The following is a 22,044-nucleotide window of genomic DNA, read 5'->3' on the forward strand; positions in this document are numbered from 1 at the left end:
ATGAATCCACACACCCCCTCTAATTAATCCACACCCCCCTCTAATTAATCCACCCCCCTCTAATTAATCCACCACCCCTTTAATTAATCCACCACCCCTTTAATTAATTCACCCCCCCCTTTAATTAATTCACCCCCCCTTTAATTAATTCACCCCCCCTTTAATTAATTCACCCCCCCTTTAATTAATTCACCCCCCCCCCTTTAATTAATTAAGTCCCAGACATAAAATACCGGTATCTACTCACAGTTCAAAGAGTCCGACCACTGGGTGCCTCACCGCCCGGAATGGATCCTTCCGCTGAAGATCCGTGAAGGCAGACTGACGGCGCTGCGCACGTCGTCATCACGCTGCGCACGTCGTCATCACGCTGCGCAATGCCGCGGCCCGCAACGCTCCTCCCCCTCCTCATAGAAGAAGGAAGTCCCGCCAAAGGTAAAATGCCTAGGTCTTATTTTCGGGGTAGGGCTTATATTGCAGCCCACCCCGAAAATTCGGCTAGGGCTTATTTTCGGGGTAGGTCCTATTTTCGGGGAAACACGGTAGCTCCCCTGCCAAGGTTTTGCTGCCCTTCCTGCAAGGGGCTTAAATTTTTCCACTATACATACTCTTCAAATGTATCCTAATATTATTATGCCTGCGTGGTCTGTAGCTGTGCATCAGCTTCTAGCTGTATGGACCCTTCTACCCCTCAGGGGGGCTAACCGACCCCACATACAGTCCTGTCATAACCGTAATGAGAGTGACCCCCTCTCGCTGACCGCACTACTGGGTGTACAGACCTCTATGATACCACTCTGAGGGTGACCCCCTCTTACCTACAGCTCTGCTGGATCTGCAATGCCCGGTTATGGTTATATGAGGGTGACCCCCTCCTGCCGTCTGCACTGCTGGACTGGCAATGTCTGGCTACTTTTATTATACGGCTAACCACTACGGCACTACTGTACCTACAGTGTCCGATTATGTTCAGACTGAGGGTGACCCCCTCCCCTGCTGGCCTATACTGCATAGTATGCTTGTGCTTGTTGGGTGACCCCCTCTTGCACACTGGGTGACCCCCAGCTGGCCGCACCAGGTATCACTCAGACAGTGTTACCTCTATGGCAGTTATGTAATCACGTCTGAAGGCCAACCACTACTGTACCTACAGTGTCCGATTATGTTCAGACTGAGGGTGACCCCCTCCTCTGCTGGCCTATACTGCATAGTATGCTTGTGCTTGTTGGGTGACCCCCTCTTGCACGCTGGGTGACCCCCAGCTGGCCGCACCAGGTATCACTCAGATAGTGTTACCTCTATGGCAGTTATGCAATCCCGTCTGAAGGCCAACCACTACGGCACTACTGTACCTACAGTGTCCGATTATGTTCAGACTGAGGGTGACCCCCTCCCCTGCTGGCCTATACTGCATAGTATGCTTGTGCTTGTTGGGTGACCCCCTCTTGCATGCTGGGTGACCCCCAGCTGGCCGCACCAGGTATCACTCAGACAGTGTTACCTCTATGGCAGTTATGTAATCACGTCTGAAGGCCAACCACTACGGCACTACTGTACCTACAGTGTCCGATTATGTTCAGACCGAGGGTGACCCCCTCCCCTGCTGGCCTATACTGCATAATATGCTTGTGCTTGTTGGGTGACCCCCTCTTGCACGCTGGGTGACCCCCAGCTGGCCTCACCAGGTATCACTCGAACAGTGTTCCTCTATGACAGTTATGCAATCACGACTAATGGACAAATCTCCCGTGCCCAGAAGGTCACTTGGCCTGTCCTCATGCCACCCCACTGACCTCACTGCCAGAAACCATCGGTACCCTACAGAGGACACTCCACCGGCCATTCTAGACGCTACACCGAGCACCCCTGGTACGCGTTGGCTAACGGATGGATTCATCTAGAGGATCAGTCTTCATGACGGAGTCCGGAAAGGTCCCCGCAGACACCTGATACAGGGTTTGCACTCTATCCGGGACTAACCACTGGATATCGACGACACGCGGACACAGATGTTTCCTCGGGACAAATGGCGCATTACAGCTTGGAAAGCGAAAAATACTAAATTCCCTTTTGGAATGTACCTATATGACTTCTAGGTATCGCCTAGTTGGTTTCTACCCCTGAGAACCGCAAAAAGGGGATCAAGGTTACAGAACCTTGGACCGTTCCATGAGCAATACGCATGACCAAAAGAGGCGTCCATTCCGAAGTTGCCATGCTGGGCGAAGTGTGCGGCGGAGTGGACTCCCGCCCCATCCCCATCCTACATGCTCCCAATGCATATGTCGCCTGTTGACACTTTGAGACGGAGGGCACTCATTCCCTCAGAGCTGCTCGGCGTGGATGATTGGTTCTCTCCCTCAACTGGACATGAGAGAAACCCACATGGATTTTGCCATCAACATAGACATATTGAATCTGACTCACTCCCAGTCAACCCAGTTTCTGGTCTTTCATAGGATATTCGGTCCAGACATGCTCCGCCACCCGAGGACCAAGATGTCCGTCTTCAAAGAAAATGCCAGGCATATGCTCTGCAACCTGCGGGTCACACTTAGGGGCCCAACCCGGTCGATTGACCAGTTGTTATTCGCCATCGAGGCCATACCTCCAGGATTCGGTACTATCAGCCGCTCCAACATGACGCTTTCTCGGGTCCTCGGCCTGGTATGGCCGAATCATGTGACCTTCGGACGAAGATCATCTAAAACTTAATTGATGACTCCGACCTAGGGGGACCTGGCCTACCTAGGAGTTTCGGACCCCAACCAACTTCGGCCTGGACTCTGGAGTTCAAAGGAGGAACCTCTTCACGCCAACTGCATGGAACTACCTGTAGCTTTCCCAGGGGAAGTAGTACTGCTCGCTACCTTCCGGCCTGGACCTATCACTGGTTGCCCACTTTGGACTGCAGTCGGATCTCACGTAGGATCGCTATCTATAGCGTCTGGACAAGTATTCGTCATTTGTGATCATGTCTGCGTGACGAGACACTCATGTGGCGGACGGCTTCATCCGACCATGGAGAGACCCCAATGATTGGTTGCCTCACCCTCCGGGGTCTCGAGTACTGGCATGATTAAATTCGGTGCGAACTGCAATACGGAGCGGTTCTCCAGCTGACTGCCGGACCCTCAGCAAGGCGAGGGACGCGTTTTCCAAGCTTGGTCTCCTTCGGGGCGTATGCATCCTGTTTACTTCCAGGATACTTCGAGCTTTGCTTCAGACCGAATTCCTGGGAGTGTCGTTTCGCCTGGCCACACCACTTCGGAGGAGTCCTCCGTGCTTTCCCCTTTTGCTGGAGTTTGCCATGGGAAGGCAATCTACGACTCCCTGTCTCCATGTCCTGTGTGGGGGATCCACAGGGGTAGCCTGCCATGACTGGTGTCTGGAGAGATGTTTGGGTCCCTATGGCTGTCCCCATTGTCTGGCTGAGTTGCCCTCTCAGGGTAGGATCGTATGGGGCCATTTACGTCCTATGTCAGCTAGAGGACGACTCATGTGCGTTTCCGCAAGATTCTGGCATTGGTAAGGATCTCGTGGTCTGCAGTCTACCAAGAGGAGTATACCTTACGGGAGCCCTATCTCTCGCTATTCCTCAAGTCTAGTGGTATCGTTTGTTCTGCATTTCCTTGAGGAATGACCTGATGACAAGGACTTGCCCTGCGCCAGTTTTTTCAGCTTACGGTTTTCCCCAGTACATCTTGTATTTCATGGCGTTCTGACGTCATGGTATCGACGTGGTGTCTTCTCCCTTCTTGCTGTTTAGTACATCGGTTTCTGCTCCACACATATTTCATTTCTATTCATCCTCTGTGTTGTACCCCTATTCTCCGGATAGGCCACGGCTCTGACAGGTTGTACCGGCCATGTAGATCCAGGATCTGGTTCTTTCCTCCGTCTACTCATGGACAGCTGTTGATTTCTGCGTACGGACGTTTTGAACTGTTTCTGCATTTTCTATACACCGCTGCTTGGTTTAGGGAATGGGCTTTTCCATTCTCCTTTTATTTCAGTCCTCTATGTCATATTGCTTCTGATTCTACTATTTGGGCGTTAAAATTGCAAATATGAAGCCTCCTGTCCTGCCATAAAATTAGGGATTATTCTAGCCTCGGTGAGGGAATAATCTAAATTTTATTAAAGACAGGAGGCGAATATTTCCCCCCCTTTTCTTATGTTCCCTCCCTGGATTTGGGTCTTATAATTAATTGGGGATATTGTTATTTTTTGTGAATGCATTGTTTTACATAATAAAGGTTATTTCTATTACTCGGTGATGATTGTCTGTGTGCATTTTTATTCATCATGTTTGTGTTGTAATTATGTTTCGTCAATGCCTTTTAGTTTAGGTACATACTAGATACTAGGTCTTCATAAGATCTGTAGACTTTGTTTATTCATCAGGTATTATGATGTGCAAGTGATATTGTATGGATATGACAGCTTGCCTTGACAGTTTACTTTCACGATGTTTTCCTTTTTCTTGCAGTGTAATTATTTTCTCTCTGGGCTTGACGATTATTTCTCTGGATGTGTCTGCTACAAGGTGGATTCGTTGGTTTCCTTGCTCTCCTGCTCGACCTCATCAAAGAAAGAGGAAGTGGAAGAGCCTGCTTAGGGGTTTTATACTACTGTTGCTTTGTTCTGATTGGTTGTTTTGAAAAGTTCTGTTAACTGTTTCTTTGCTGCTGGAGGTTTCAGTAAAGAAGGTAAAGCAAATATTCGCCTCCTGTCTTTAATAAAATTTAGATTATTCCCTCACCGAGGCTAGAATAATCCCTAATTCTCTGCACTTGCTGCCTGGATTGTCAGGCACGTCAATCAAATTGTAATTAATGAAATCACATAATTATGTTAAAATAATACTTAATCATACACGTAGAATTTATATATATATATATATATATATATATATATGTGTGTGTGTGTATGTATTTAAGTTCTATGTGTATATATGTATGTATTTAAGTTCTATGTGTATACTTATGTAGTTATTTATACAATTATATATATTTATCTATATATAACTATTTGCAGTTATTTGTATTTTATATATATATATATATATATATATATATATATATATATATAGAATGTCATTCTAAGTGTATTTTGTTACCAATATATATGTATTAATAACAAAATACCTATATGTATATGTAATTTATTTAAATGTAAAAAATATTATTTTATTGATTTACTATTTTAATTATACGTGTGTGTATATTTCTATGTGTATATATTCTAAGTGTATTTTAAGATTAATATATGTACTTATATTAACATTAAAATACATTACGTATGAAGTTACATATATATGATACATTTAATTTATTTTAAAACATGTTTAATCTTTTGACATTTCAGACAGTCCCCCTGCTGGCAGACCCACAGCCAGCTATAGGAAGCCATGTGATCGCTCTTTGAGAGCGATCACATGGCCCCCGGGGGCCTCATTTGCCGGGGGAGGGCTGCCTGGGCGGTCAGGCAGCCCTCCAGAGGAGGATCGCGGCAGAGGTGAGTACCTCCAAGCTCCTGGGGCTGAAAACCGTTACGACGTTCTATGCCGCCGCAACGGCTTTAAAGCCCATTTAATGCGGGACGGCATAGAACACCGTAACGGCGTTAAGGGTTTAATAAAAGCATGGCTTTTATTCCCAAACAGTGAGGTTTATATTACAGAAATGTAAAGCTGTGCTATAACATTTGAAGAAATATGTTGTATAGGCTTAAAAACTTTAAAACACTTTGTTGAATCTTGGGACTGACCTGCAGAACACATAAGATACAAGACACAGCCAGCTGAGGACTTTTTAGAGTACAATGCAAAATAGGATGTCCTTTGCAGACAAATTTTCACACTCCTACTTTGTGAGTTTACCCTTGTACATCACTTACTTTTTCCTTCTTCCTTTGTAACTTGGGGCTACACTCACTTGTCAACCATCGGTATTCTTAAAGTTCTCATTTACCTTTCTCCCTGATGTAGTTTTACGTAATTTTGTAATTTGCCCGTATCATTTATAAATATTTCTACCAGCCCTACTTTCTTTCTCAGGTTACATTTATTTTCAATCATCAATAAACATAAAATCTAAATGTATAATCTTTGTCCCCAATGTCATATTGCCCCACACACTACATTGAAGTGTTATGTAGGTTCCTTTCAAACCATAAATGGACTAGATTGCGCTATTCCTAATCTCCTCATTTTATAATTTTTTTTCCTTCCTTATGTCTTTCAAGACCAAGGTAGGAACATAAAATACCTAAAGAATTTAATGAGCTCTACGTGATCACATCTCCCAAACCCTACATTATCCACAAGCCCGTACAACATATGTATGTTAACTATTGCTTGCATGGGGTAGTATGGTGATTATAAGCTTGCAACAGTAATATCTAACATTAGGCACTCTGTCTGTTGAGGACTATGTTCCCAATGATACTGTAACTCCAAATGTTTAGCACAGCATTATGGATAAAACAGCTGGGCTGCCAATGGTTATAAATAACTGTTGTATACAATTAAAAGATTCTTTGTTACAGACTTAGAATTAAATCTAGACAGGCTCAGTGCAAGTGTTCATTGAATGTTCTCATTTCACTTACTGCGCTTGCAACCGTTCATTGCGTCTGAAATAACAATTTCCAGTTTTTTGTACTAAATTTAAAAACAGTAATTTTACTTACCGTAAATTCCTTTTTTCTTAGTATAGTGGCAGTACTTACAAGTGGGATGTTCCTTATGGTTCTGGACAAGAAGCTCCCCCTTCTTAGAATTTAATTGCTGTGCTCCGCCTGCTGCCTCCATATAAGCTGTAACCCAGAGTCACATACCAGTAATACAAAAGAACCAAATGGAGACTGAATAATGCAAAGTAATTTAATCTATATGAAAGAGGAGGGAAAGCCAGTACTGCCACTATACTAAGAAAAAAGGAATTTACGGTAAGTAAAATTACTGTTTTTCCCTTCGTATAGTGGCAGTACTTACAAGTGGGATATAGCAAGATCCCTGCACAAAAAAAAGGGTGGGAACTCAGCAGGCCACAGCTTGTAGCACCTTACGATGATGAGAATACGTCCAGCCTATAATGCTTGATAAAGGTATGTAAGGAAGACCAAGTAGCAGCTTTGCAGATGTCTTCAGGTGAGGCGGCTGCTTTTTCAGCCCAGGAGGTCGCCATAGCTCTAGTGGAATGAGCCTTTAACGGGAAACTAAGGGGAATCCCTTTGGATTGATAAGCCAACCTGATTGTATTTGTCAGCCATCTGGCCAAAGAGGGTCCTGAGACAGCACAACCCCTGTTAGTGCCTTGAAAGTATACAAATAGATGATCTGAGGATCTAAACCCCGGAGTCTTCTGAAGATAGATCTTCAGGGATCTTCTAACATCTAGGAGATGCCACTTTCTTTCCAGATCCGATGTAGGAGATTGACAAAAAGCCGGCAGGACAATAGGTTGGTTAATAGCAGCACTAGAAATAACCTTAGGCAAAAAAGAAGGCTTGGTGTGCAGGACCACCTTGTCTTGATGAAAAATGGTGAATTCCGGAGAGGAAGAGAGAGCTCGGATCTCACCTACTCTTCTAGCAGAGGTAATAGCCACCAGGAAAGCCATCTTGAAGGTAAGCGGCTTAATTGGAACCTCCAGTAATGGTTCAAACGGTGGTTCACAAAGGGCTTGAAGCACCAGAGACAGATCCCAAGTAGGGAAAGGTACTAACTTGGGAGGCCTCTTCAGCCTTATGGACTTAAGAAATCTTCATATAAGCAGGTTTGAGGCAATGTCACGAACCAGGAAGTGACTTAGAGCTGAAATCTGGCCTTTGAGCGTAGATACTCCCAGGCCGGCTTCAAACCCATCTTGCAAAAAATAAATAATTTCTGGGATAGAGGCTTTGGCCGGATCCAAACCTCGAAGTGAACACCAGGTTCTGAACTTCATCCAAACTCTGAAATAGATTTTCGAACTGGACAAGCGGACAGAAGACAGCAACACGTCACATTAAAGGTCAGAAAGACCATGACCTTGAAGGATCATCCTTGCAGCAACCATGCCGTCAGGTGAAACAACTCCAGGGTTTCCACGGGAAGTGTCACATTCTCCAATATTTGAGAAGAGACTGGGAGATTCCAACGTGAGATGTCATGTTTTCCACTTCTGAAAACCAACTTCTGTTCGGCCACAAGGGCAGGACTGTCAAAATTCTTGCCTTCTCCCATCTTATTTTTTTAACAATCCGTGGTATAAGAGCGATAGGAGGGAAAACATAAGCCATGTCGAAGTTCCAAGGGATCGATAGGCCGTCTAGGACATCTGGGTAATCTCCTGTATGGAGAGAAGCAAATCTTTGTACTTTTCTGTTTCTCCTTGTGGCCAATAAGTCTATCTCTGGCCTGCCGAAGCATGAAACCAGCTCCAAAACTTGGTTTGACAGTGCCCAGTCTGCCTGAGACCAATGGCTTCTGCTGAGGTCGTCTGCAATAATGTTTAGAGACCCTCTGATATGGGTAGCTGATATTGCGAGAATATTCGCCTCGGCCCAAGACATTATGCAGTAGCAGAGATCTTGTAGAGCTTTCACCTTCGTGCCTCCCTGGTGATTCAAATAAGCCACTGTAGTGGCGTTGTCCGACTGAATCCTCACTGACTGATTGGTGATGGCTGAACTGAAGGATACCAGTGCCTTCCAAACCACTTTTAATTCCCTGAAATTTGAGGAAGCGCCTGCCTCCACTCTGTCCCAAAGACCTTGATGGAACTGAGAACCTAGATGGGCGCCCCAACCGTCTGGGAGGCATCTGTGGTCATCGTAATCCACTGTTTCTGTGCAAACGATAGGCCCTTTGAGATGTCGCTTCTGTCTTTCCACCAGTTCAGTTGTCTTTTCACCCCTTCGGACAGTTGGAAGGAAGAGTCTAGATCTTCCGGTTTTCGTGTCCATTGGGAAAGAATGTCCCATTGTAATGGTTTTGATTCTGCCTTTGCCCAGGCTACAGCCGGGAATGCAGAAGTGAAAAGACCTAGTAATCTCATAGCATCCCTGATTGAGCTTAGGTTTTTTTGCAGCTTTGATACAGCTTTTAAAATCCTAATTTGTTTCACCATTGGTAGAAAAACAGAGAGGGACTGTGATTCTACCCGAAGACCCAAGAATTCTAGACTCCGTGACGGAGTCAACTTGGATTTTTCCAGGTTCAGGATCCAACCGTGATCTTTTAAAACCTTCTTTGCAATCTTGAGATGAAGATTTAGCAGTTGTCTTGATTGGGCTTTCAGGAACCAATCGTCCAGTTATGGAACAATTGAGATACCTTTCAGATGTTAAACTGCTGCTATGGGTGCCAGGATCTTCGTAAAAACTCGAGGAGCTGAGGACAGGCAAAAGGGAAGAGCCTTGAATTGTAAAGGGAGAATCCTTCGCTTTCTTGTTAGAACTGCAAACCTGAGAAACTTCCGGGAAGATTCTGAAACCGGTACATGGAGATAAGCATCTTTTAAATCTAACTTTGCCATGTAATCTCCCTTTTGTAAAATGTGTGTCACAGACAGAATACTTTCCATGCGGAACTTCTGGTACGGTATGCATGTGTTTACTTGTTTCAGGTCTAGGATCGGCTGAAAGGATCCATCTGGTTTTTGAACCAGGAAAAGGCGTGAGTAAATTCCCAACGCTTGGGTACCTTCTCTACCACATCTTTTCTTAAAAGAAGAAGAGCTTCTGTTAGGAGTGCCTCTGTTTTTACCCTTGAAGGATAGCTTGACAGTAGGAAGGATGGACGTGGTCTTGATGAAAACTTTATTCTGTAACCTTCTGAAACGGTTCTTGTAATCCACCCATTTGAAGTACTCTTTTTCCATTCGTGGGCGAAGAACCGAAGGCGTCCTCCCACTCTTTTGGCATCAAAACTTCCTCTTTTTGTCTTGCCTGTTGAATTTCTGTCTAGACCACTGCCTGTTTTTTCCACCATGTTTTTGAAACCTGTGAAACCGCCCTTGGTAACTAAAGGACCTCTGACCCTTGTACTGAAATCTTTTATATCCCTGGGTTCTTGATTCCAGAGGTAGGGCTTTCTTTGTTTCCGACATCTGTCTAATAATGTCTTCTAAAGGAGTACCAAAAAGTTTGTTCCTCTCAAAGGGTAATTCACATAAGGCTGCCTTAGACGCAGAATCAGCTGTCCATGTTCGTAGCCAAAGCGCTCTTCTAGCTACTGTCGACAAACCCATAATTCTTTCTGATAAACGAAGAAACTCATCAGAGGCATCCGAAAGGAATTCATTGGATAGTTTCAGTAGGAACATGAGATGGGAAGGATCTGTATATGATTTTCCCATAAGGGAATCTTCCAGGGCTTGTAGCCAAACGCTCTGAGCTCTGAGAACCGCTGAACCTGCAATTTCAGCTCTGCACTGATATCCTGCAGCCTGGAATATTCTTCTACATGAAGTTTCGGCTCGTTTGTCCATTGGGTCTTTGAGTCCTGAGACTTTGCCAATGGGTATAGTGGTTTTCTTTGATAGCTGGGCAATCTGAACATCCACTTTAGGAAGATCTTACCATTTTTCTTCAGACTGTAGCTTGAACAGCAGCTTAAAATGCTTAATATGCCGAACGGCGGCCACCCAGATACATATACAAAGTACTGATTGCACCAATTAACTTGCGGTTAGAAAAGTGTGAAAGCCTAATAAGGTACACACTTCTCTCTGGGGTGGTCTAATGGTTCGGTAGTTTTCATTCGTATGTAATACGGATGAAAACTACCGAACAATCATACGAATGCTACATACAATTTTAGTTATATAGAAAATAAACACACAAATTGCATTTTTAACATAACCTTTGAGGACAGCCCAATGCCATCCACTACAGTTCCTAGACACACTGTTGAAAGTATAGTTAGCAAGTTTGAAGTTGAAAGAACAGTGGTTACACAACCTGTACGGGGCAAAAATAGGAAGCTATCAATGGCTGCAACCAGATTTCTGAGAAGGCTGATTGTAAAAAAAAAAAAAACACTTGGGTGACCGCAAAAGACCTAAAACAAGACTTTGTGTTAACAGGCACTGAGTTGATGAAGTTAGTTGCAGCATGCAAACCCAGGAATATTACTGAACAGGAGGCCATTGCTCATGAGCAATGGGCTAAGATTCTTCAGAAACGCTGAAACCCCCTTAAAACCCCTTCAGTGACTTACCATAGTCCAGCGCTGCTTGAAATGCTGCATATCCAGAGATATTAGAACATATGTGCCAGGTGCTAGTTAAACCTCCGCACACATGACTTTGGCAGCTTGTCAAAGTCTGTTGTGTGAGTGTATTTATGGGGTGATAAATATTAAAAATATTTTCATAAAAATGATCAGAAAGTAATCATTTTTATTATATTAAAAATTGATATATTGCCACTGTTACTCTTGATTGATTTTAAAGAGTTACCCACTATTTTAACACTTATAGACGCTGGAACAATTCTTATTAGAGAATTTGTATTTCACATATCACAACGATTATAAAAAATATAATTTATTTTGGCAAATATGTATCATGCGTGGCAATAATATGTGAGTAGTTAGGTATAACATAAGTATACATAGGGCAACAGCTATGACATAGTTACAGATAGTTCAATAGCAACAGTTTTATCCACATTAATGCCATTTTCAACAAAATTACAGAAAACTTTAGCTTTGAAATTAGCAAGACATTCCTTAACACAGAACTTTTCACAGCATCACACAACAGTGCAGCTTACCGCAATAAAAACGTTTGCTGTCAGTTTAAATCACACTGAGTTAACTCACTCACTGCTGGCTACAATTCTCACAAGAAAAACACCTTTAATATTTCAATTAACAAATACAATATTTCTCACACAAGTATCAGTTAGAATATTCCTTCTATCCAGTAACTAAAAAAATAATGCACCCAATCAAATTATTACATTACAGATGATTAACTTTCCTGAATAAAGATTAACTATCCCCAAATTCAGATTAGTCAATATCTCTGGATAATAGCTTGATATGCTATACTTGGCAAATTACCAGTAAATAATTTGTTCATATATTTAGAACCCTATGTTTCCTCAGCTAATTTATTATTTCAAATTGATTTAATCAGATCAGCGTTTATCCAGATATATTTCTGCTTTTTGTAAAATATGTATTCATTTAAATGAAATTAAAAAAAAAACTGCAGATTTACCAGCTTTGTGGAAATAGGAAGTTATCACAGTTCTGATTATTTAGAATTCCAGAGTTTCAGTTGGAAAAGACAAGTGTTAGATTTTAGTTGGAAGAGATACAGTGAGTTAGATGTGTCCAGCTTTTGGTTAATGATCCAAAACCTCTTGTCTCCAGCTATCCTCAATTTTTAAGGAAGAGCTTCCCTTAACTTTCTTTACGTCACTAATTTAAAGTGACCAATAGAGCCAGGTGGGTGTATCATCTTCTATTGATTGTCATATAGACTTCGGTCAATAGATGGGATTAGGGGTTTATTGAATTTCGTGATGCATTTGATGTCAGTCTTTTTATCTTTAATGATGCATTTGTCACATGTCAGTCTTCAAAGGATTTTTGGTCCTTTTTAGCAGTCAGACAGTCTCCTTTTTGGGCCATAAAGTGTGATATTGACGCATCTGGCCTTTGTTTCACCTTCTCTTACAAAGGATTCTTGTAGCAAGCCATTAAATTTAAAAAGTAAAATTAATTACTTTAATATTATCTATTTTTTGTAATCCTGTGTATTTTTGTTTTGATTTACACTGTCTCATTGTGTGAAACTATGTGTATTAGTAATGTGACAGCATGTGATATATAAATGTTCTTTTACACACATTCAGTTAATAGTTTAATAATAATGAATTCTCTTCATTGGGACTCTATCCATGAATATCCAATATTATTAACATAGGTACTATTTATATATGGTTAATCATAACTATAGTTAGTCTATATGAATATATATGATTGATAGATATAGATATCTATCCTATATATTCTATATCTATCGATCATATATATTCATATAGACTAACTTTTATATATATATATATATATATATATATATATATATATATATATAATATCAGATGTCCCGCACTCAATTTTCCGGTCTTGTGCTTGCCTCGGTGCTGCCTCAGCCGTTAATATAAACAAATAGAAAGGAGTGCACTCGAGAGGACTTCTTAGAAAAATATATATATATATAATAAAAAATCTGGGCTGGGCTTTCTACCCCGCTTGTTGCAGACATATATTTTTGTAAGAAGAGCCTTATCTCTGGCCAATTTTACATTTGCCACATTGCTTTGCTCAGGGTTTGAATTAATAGAGTTACAGAGAAATAAAATGTCTGTCTTTGCATTCTTTGTTACCAAATGGAGTTGCATCTGCGAAGTGGTGACTAACAGTATACATTTTTAATTTCTATCTTAATACAAAATGTCTGCCAGTGAAATAAACTGACAATTGGCTGCACGCACTGCACTGCTGGCAACAGATGTAACAATCGTGTTCCTTGCAGACAGTGTGCCTGAAAGGGTAAGCTCGCTTTCCCTTTACCTCCCTTTGTGCAGTCCCTCCCACCTCATCCACTACTTGAGTTACACTTTTTATTTTAACGTCTCCCTCCCCCCATTCCCTATCCTTGCTTAGAATACTCAAATGCTCACAGGGGCACCAAAACCTTCCAGTCACAGGCTCTGTATGAGAAAAATGTGGTTGGGCTGTGCAAGACCCTTATTGACATTAGACAGCAGAGGGAGAACGGAGCTCGGAGCTTTGCCCGTCAATAGATTACAGGTAAGTTTGAAGTCCTCTTTTTTTGTTTTAAGCAATTAACTATTATCAATGTTAACCCAAAATATGGTAACTGGCACAAAGGGTTGGTGTAATAATTTAACAATTTTATTGCTTTTTGGGATGGCTTGCAAACTTTGTAGATCTGAAAAAGAATGCCTATTAAAAGCCAACCGACATGCAACAGTGTATCCCTTTAATTTTCTATTTTTTTTTTTTCTCTTCCCACTCTTTCTCTCTGCATAACCTATATTCCATGCTAAACATTTTCATTAGCTAGAGATTGGTATAGCAATTTCAAGTAGGGGCGATCTTCTAGATAAGTTTCAGGATGAAGACCAATGCTTAAAATGGCCATAGATCTTACCGTTATAATAAACTAAAAATATTAGGCGTGCTTTAAATTATTGCATTTTTATAGATACATTGTTCAGTGTTTCAAATACATCGCCACTTTAATGGAGACAGCATAGTTGAATTACAACACTGTTGTCTCTTGTATTTGTATAACTGATATTTCATAAAGTGCAATTTTATTCTATGGTTAGTCTACAGTTGTAAAGCAGGTGATTTCTACAGGCACTCCTCACTTACGACTTTGTTCTGTTCTTACGACTCCATCATTAAACTAATTGGTAGGTAAGTGAGGATGCGCTACTGAGCATACGCATCAGTGCAGGTCTATGTTCGGGAAAATTTCCCCGAACGTAGACAAGCAGAGCAGGGAATCCCTCAAATCTATGTTCGGGCAACATTCCCCACACATACATTAGATGGATTCCCTGCTCTGGTTCATTTTGTTATGTTCGGGGAAATTTACCTGAACGTAGACAAACGCACCAGAGCAGGGAATCCCTCTAATCTATGTTCGGGGAAAATTCCCAAACATAGACCAGCTCTCTAATGGAGAGCAGGTTGTAAGGCAGAGTGGTCATTAAACGTGTAAGTCGTAAAATGAAGACTACCTGTCTAATTTTAATTATATACTCATTTAGTGTTAGATGCTATGCTTTTGTGCTTTTATAATGTTAACAAAGAAAACTTGAGTTTTTTTTTTTCTTTTGATTTTGCATCTAAGCCAAAGCTGTTGCAACCAAAGAGCCAACATACAGGCAAGTCATAACTACTCGATGGGCAAAAAGAAAAAATAGAAACTCGCGTAATTTATCACATGGTAAATCTAACTTGGAAACAGAAAGTAAAAAAAGTACAGGTTATTACTAGAAATAATATGAATAGAGTAAGGAGCACAACCATACGTATTTATGTACAAGAAAAATCTTTATTAAATGGGTATATACTATAAGAATGTCTTTTTAAATTTTAAACCCAAGATGCAAAGTCATAATGCTATAACACATCTACCAGAAAAAATTCTGGACATATATGAGCGTACAATGCGTAATATATAGGTGAAAAAAAACTATAAGCAAAAAACTATAATGCTAGTATAGTCAAAACCCCCCAAAAAAGATACAACATATAAAAATAATACAAAAACCATACCAAATAAAGTGAGAAGCAGGGACAGAGTCAATCGAAAAGCCCCCAACGTTTCGGCAAGAAGCCTTTATCAAGGGACCCTCAGCATTTACTTATTTAGCTCCATTTTGGGGTTATTTTGCAGGTAAGTTGAGTGTGCCCACCTTGTTTCATTTGTATTACTAGAAATAAAGCAGTAGATGATTCAGGGTAAAGTTCTGCTCTAAACCAGTTATTCCATGTGAAATGCTCAATAGTACGTATGCACCAAATGAACAATGTCACGGGCGTCGTACCCCAACACGCAGGGAAGAGGAAACCCACAAAAGGTGGATCGGGTGGGTTACAATAAGCCTTAAATAGGCTTACCGAATTTCTGATAGGTCCACATCATTACTGCGATCCAAAACAGATTAGGAGCACAATGAGGAGAGTCCCCCTCAATGGAGGAGAGTCCCCCTAAATGTGCCCAGCGGCCGCTTGGAGCAGTCGGACCACGCGGCTTGTTGGAGGCAAGTAATGCCACAAGCAGTAAATTGAATAAAGGATAACTAATGTTTCTGGAGTTTACACAATTGAATAAAATATTATTTTTATGAAATGTTCTCTTTTCTTATAAATTTATATTAAGGATTTTGCAAATACTCTATAATCCAGTTCAGACAAGTCTGGGCAAACAACGCGAATGAAAAGAAACAGAAACATTGTTTTATTTCCCCTCTTATTGACTGTGTGTTTTCTCTTTGCTGACCCAAAGACGCAAAGAACATATTTTATAACAATGATTGAAGATCGTGGAGGCTCCCTGGTGCAAGATGAAAAGATTTCTGCATTTTATTTTTTACTTCTCATAAATATATATTTGTTAAATAGAGGGATAAGGAAACCTAATCCTAGAAAGTGACAATTCTGCTTTGAGATATTTAGCAAAGTACCTGTAAGATTGTGTTGCTTAAAATTAGAGCGAATATGTTTATCAAGGTGATAAATCTTCAGTATTATTCTCTAAATGGACATAAATTGGTATTTGAGAATTTTTTTTACTCCATTTACGATTATGGCCTCATCTCACACTCATACTCAGTGGAGTTCTGCATTTAACATCCTGCAGCAAATCCAACAGCCCTTACCGCTTCCCACCTGCCCACCCGGATTCCCCCTAAATATATAGCGTGCTCCTCCAGCTGTTTGAGATTTTCCCTCAATTACCTCTCCATTCTCTTTATATTTTACCAATAGCTGCTTCTCTAACTCTTTTAGCCATCACCACCAAATTTCCCATGCTTCCTCTTGTCTCAAATCCCCATTGTATGCTTTAGATTGTAAGCTCATGGGCTATCTAGCTGAGCACTTTGTATAAAAGAGCTCCAATGGCTCGTTATCAGCTTACTGGCAGGGTTCTCTCTACCTCTTGTATTTGTCTGTGTATATTGTACATTCTCCACTAATTTTACAGCGCTGCGGAATCTGTTGGCGCTTTATAAATACCAGTAATAAATAAATGTCAGATATGTCGGTATGTTTGTATTGAGTACAAACATGCTATTTATGCTTAGCGGTGTGAAATCCATAAAGTAGAATAGGGGTAGTTTTAACACATAGTTTTACCTTAACTACACAAGGCATGTATTCTCATTGAATTGTTTTTATAGCACCTGGAGTAATCTGGCACTGTCCCTCATTCAATATTAAACCTTTTTCCAGCAGTTAACACTAAATAAGCATCCCAGAACCTGGAAGTATTGCTAAGGCAGAGATTGCACACTTCCTTCATGTCATACCTAATCATACCAGCAATGGACAAAGTGATAGGTTGAAAGTGGGCAGCCACGCATTGCTGCTCAGAATAGCGCTTCCTCTTTAGCTCAAGTAGTACAGAGGGAATGAGCTGCTCTGGACTATTGTTTAGCATTAAAAGTTAAAAATGGTTTGACACTGAATGGAAGGATTGCTCCAAAAGACTCCAGACATTGTAATCACTTCCATTAAATGAAGCAGTGACAGTACCCACAGTCTTTTAAGCACATCTTTTAACCTGTCTTTTAAGCACATCTGGATTATGCATGAACTGACTACAATTACACAATATAGTATTTAAGTTATATTCCAGCATTATTCATAAATGCATTTATTTATGTATAATAGATCAAATAGTAAAACAAATCATAGTACCAACCTGAGATGTGCACGAGGGAGGGTGGGGGAGACAATTTGTTAATTTCGTTTCTGAAATTCGGACGCCCATTGTTCACTATTGTGATTGAATGAAGGTGACCATCACAAAGTTGCAAAGTACCAATTTAGGGAGTTGTATATCTATATATATATATCTCAAAATTTATTTTGAAGACTTTGCTCTCCTTTATCAAAACACATAGAACCAAAACAAATTGATTTGTTCCATTTTTGTGTTACGGCAATTTCTGAATAAATGCATCAGCCAAGATTCAGACAAAATTTGATTTTGTTCCAAAACAAATTGCACAACTCATGTACCAACAGTTCACCTGTATTCAAACCTGAATATCTGCAACTTATTGCAGTTTGGTTATGTTGAGTTGCCCCCCCCCCCTTTCCTCCCCTGTATAAAGAAGAGGGATATTTGTTTCCTAGTGTGTGCATTTTATCGAAATGTATAATTCTATATTATTAAGTTGAGTCACTTTTGTTTTCTCTTTTCCCTTGCAGTGCCTTGCCACTTGGGAAACCTTCCTTTCATCTCAGACAAGTGACCTGCAATTGGACACGAAGAGGGATGATCAATCCTGAATTGCTTCAAGCAACTCTTATGTTTTCCATGTTCATTAAATGTTTAACTGACCAAAGAAGTGCCCCTTTAAACAAGGACTGGAAATTTATGCATATCATGTTGGAACATAAATGTATTTGCAACCGAACAAACACTGCCAAAACAAATCCCATTTTTTTTCTTTTGTCTTCCATATCCATGAACCTCTATATGGACCATGGTTAAGATATAAAGTATGAAGATTTTTCTGCAAATTTTTGTATGCATGACGTGTCTTTGTAAATCATGGTTTTCTTTTGTTTTGGTTTTTTTCCTTGTAACTTTTGTATCTTGTGATTTGTTTTTAAATATTATTCAACATATACTGTTTTTAATGATGGTGTTTAATACAGTGCAATACAATGACCATAATTATGTGTCTCTTGTTTTTTTTTAAAGTCAAGTCTGTGTTTGTGGCAGTCACATCACTGGCCTCTTCCAAATGATATGTCTTGGTAAACACTGTTTATCTGTAAAGCAATGCTCACCTTGCCCAATGTTATATATTAATCCATAACTCACTTATGATAACGATAACACAGTCCTGTTACTGCAGAATGTCCAAAAACTGCTAAAGTACTGAAATACATTTTTCTCGCTGCAGAAAAGGTATCCAAACATTTTCTAATATGGCTTTTTTCCCCTTCTTACATCACATGAACTGATGTACAAGATACATAAATGTGCTTTTTTTTTTTTTTTTTTTTTTATATTATGTTCATTATTAAACGAAAATGGTAATGATCTATGTAAAATAATATAACCGGTAATGGTCACAAACAAATGTATATACATAACTAGAATACAGTGGCTGAGATGAAATAGGAGTTAAGTTAAGAGTTAATGTCATAGTGACAAATAGAAAACTTACCGTATATACTCGAGTATAAGCCAAGTTTTTCAGCACATTTTTTGTGCTGAAAAAACCCAACTCGGCTTATACTCGAGTCAGAGTCTGTATTATGGCAATTTGCATTGCCATAATACAGACAATGGGGGCTGTGGGGGCTGCAGAGAGATGTTACTTACCTTTCCTGCAGCTCCTGTCAGCTCTCTCCTCCTCCGCCGGTCCGTTCAGCTCTTCTGTCAGCTCACAGTGTAAATCTCGCGAGAGCCATTTACACTGGGAGCTGACCGAGGTGCTGAACGGACCGGCGGAGGAGGAGAGAGCTGGCAGGAGCTGAAGGAAAGGTAACATCTCTCTGCAGCCCCCACAGCCCCCTCCTACACAGTGCCCATCCACTGGACCACCAGGGAAGGAGAGCCCCCCTCCCTGGCCAGCTAGCAGGCAGGGAGGGGGGACAAAAAAATGTGTATATATATTAATAATAATAAAAAAATAAAAATAAAAAAATAAAATAAAAATAATAAAATAAAAAATAATAATGAAATAAAAAAATAATAATAATAAAAATGTAATGAAACAAAAAAAAAAAAAAAAAAAATGCCCACCCCCCACCAAGGCTCTGCATCACACTCTGCATTACACACACACATACACACACTGCATACACACACACACTGCACTCATACACACAGCATTCTCATATACACACTGTAAATAAATATTCAATTAATATAATTTTTTTAGGATCTAATTTTATTTAGAAATTTACCAGCAGCTGCTGCATTTCCCACCCTAGCCTTATACTCGAGTCAATAAGTTTTCTCAGTTTTTTGGGGTAAAATTAGGGGCCTCGGCTTATATTCGGGTCGGCTTATACTCGAGTATATACGGTATACTGATAGTATAATAAATATTTATAAAGGCATTCTAATGAGGTATACAATAAATTTCTATGTCTGTGAGAATTTTTTTCTGAGTGTTTTAAAACTGTTTGTAAATCAACAAAATTAAACATCTTATTACCATATTTTTTCCGTATATAAGACGACCTATATTTTTTCAGCCCAAAATTAACAAATAAATATTTTTTTTTATTTTTTTTTCAATTTGAATTTTATTGAAATTTGTTTGCATTAAACATCTGTTTTCATCATGTATAGAATATGTCAAATAGGTGAACAATATGTCAGATATGTCAAACCTTGGTACAATGGCACAGTTAACCTAGATGAACGATAGTACAATAGACATTTTATGATTCATTATGGGGTGGGTATACCGTATAAATAAGATACAGTGCCTGTGGGGTATAGGGTTTTGGAACGCACGGGTGGGATATGTATAGGGTCTCTGGTGGCAAGATTAAAGGGTTGTAGTCTCTAGTATATTTATGGCCTGTCGGATATCCTGCGGATCTGTTTAATATACAGTCCCCTGCTGGGTTGCGTGTGCTCTCCTGTAGTCTGGTGCGCTGTGTGCTCCCCTGTGGTCTGGTGCGCTGTCTTCGGTGGCACTTTGGTGTTTATGTGATCCTGTTGATCCTCTGACAACTTCAGGGCTCTCAGCAGTTTCTGCGGGTCGTCTGTGGAGGATAGGGTCAGAGTGTCTCTCCCACAAGGTACCACCAATGAGCCTCCCATGTCCCAGCGGTACTTGATGTTGTTGTCTCGCAGCCGTTTGGCCACTGGGCCTAGTTTCCTCTTTTCCGCGAGGACCTGGAATGGGAGGTCGCTGTAGATTGAGACTGGGTGTCCCTCCAGCTTTACCATGCCCAATTCCCTGGAGCTCTTCATTATTGCACTGCGTGCGGTGATGTCTCTGGTCACGGCGATGACATCCCTGGGTGCCGTTTCCGGGGCCGTCGCTGCCTTCCTGACTCTGAAGGTTGCTGATATGGATGGGGTATCTGGGCTATCCGTGATTCCCATAGAGGCTCTTATTTTCCTCACAGTTGGGAGCAGGGCTCCATCGCTTACCCCTTCTGGCACTCCTCTTAGGCGGACATTTCGCCGGCGGTGTCTGGAGTCTAGGCTGATCACTGTTTTCTGCAGTGATTGGACCTGCTTGGTGAGTTCCAGCATTTGTTCTTTAGTCTGGCTGTTTTGCAGGTCTCGCAAGGTCTCTCTCTCCTCCACCTCCTGTATTCTCTTGCGGATGCTGCAGACCTCGGTCTGAGTCTGCTGTATGTCAGCCTTCCAGATCTTCCTCATGGCCGTGAGTAGCCGTTTGATATCTCCCTTTGTGGAGGGAGAGGAGTCCTCTTCCGACTCTGTGGCTGAGGATGTGCCGCCCGGGTCCAGTGAGGCAGGGGATTCCCTCTCTGCTTCGGAGTCATCTGAGACCTCCGGGCTGAAATGAGGTTCGGGCGCCATTTTAGGTTGGGACGTTGGCGCGGGTCTCTGGAAGGACTGCCTGATATCTGGCTGACCTGCCTCCTCTGGCTTCTGGTGTTTTTTTTCATGGAGGGGTTAATTTTCATTTTTGGGCTGCCATACCGTCTCAAAGGCAACAGAGCCAGTCTGGCAAATAGCAATTTACAAAAATAGAAATTGGCAAATCTTATGTTTGACCCTGTAACTTTCCAAATCACCATAAAACCAATACTTGAAGGGGTACTGTTGTACTCATGAGAAATTACTGTACACAAATATGTGTGTTTTAGAGCAGTAAAATGTATTATACTGATAATATTGGTGAAATGGCAGTTTATTGAAAAAATGCAAATATATATATAAGCTAATTTTGGCCAGGTTTTCTGACTAAGTGGCTATTAAAAAAAAAGTGTATATACCCCATTTTAAATACCGTGAGTTGTCTACTTAAAATAAAATGTATGGTTTGATGGGGGCAAATTACATTGGCCAGCTTCAAAAATTTCACAAAAAGGAAATGGGTGCATGATGACCAGCTGTGAAAATTCCAAGTTGGAAAACAGGAAAGCGCACCCTCCAAATAATGTATTTTAGCCCCCAGAGAACTCTACACACCTATACATGGGTCATATCACTGTACTCAGGAGATGTTGCTAAATACATAATGGGGTGTTCTTTGGCAGTAACCCTTAAAGTTATCAGTACATGTATTCTTAAATTGCTATGTGTGTAAAAA

The 22,044-nt window shown here is 40.9% G+C and overlaps 1 protein-coding gene across 1 annotated transcript in view; it reads left to right on the forward strand.

The window, feature by feature from the left end:
• SNX7 (sorting nexin 7) overlaps positions 1-18,451 on the forward strand; it is a 118,988-nt gene extending 100,537 nt beyond the window's left edge. The window contains exon 9 of the mRNA XM_063428341.1: positions 17,990-18,451. Coding sequence (XP_063284411.1) covers positions 17,990-18,070 — 81 coding nt within the window. The 3' untranslated portion in view covers positions 18,071-18,451. The remainder of the gene's footprint in view (positions 1-17,989) is intronic.
• The last annotated feature ends 3,593 nt before the right edge of the window (positions 18,452-22,044 follow it).

This window comes from Pelobates fuscus, chromosome 7 (assembly GCF_036172605.1).
Source record: "Pelobates fuscus isolate aPelFus1 chromosome 7, aPelFus1.pri, whole genome shotgun sequence".
NCBI lineage: Eukaryota > Metazoa > Chordata > Amphibia > Anura > Pelobatidae > Pelobates > Pelobates fuscus.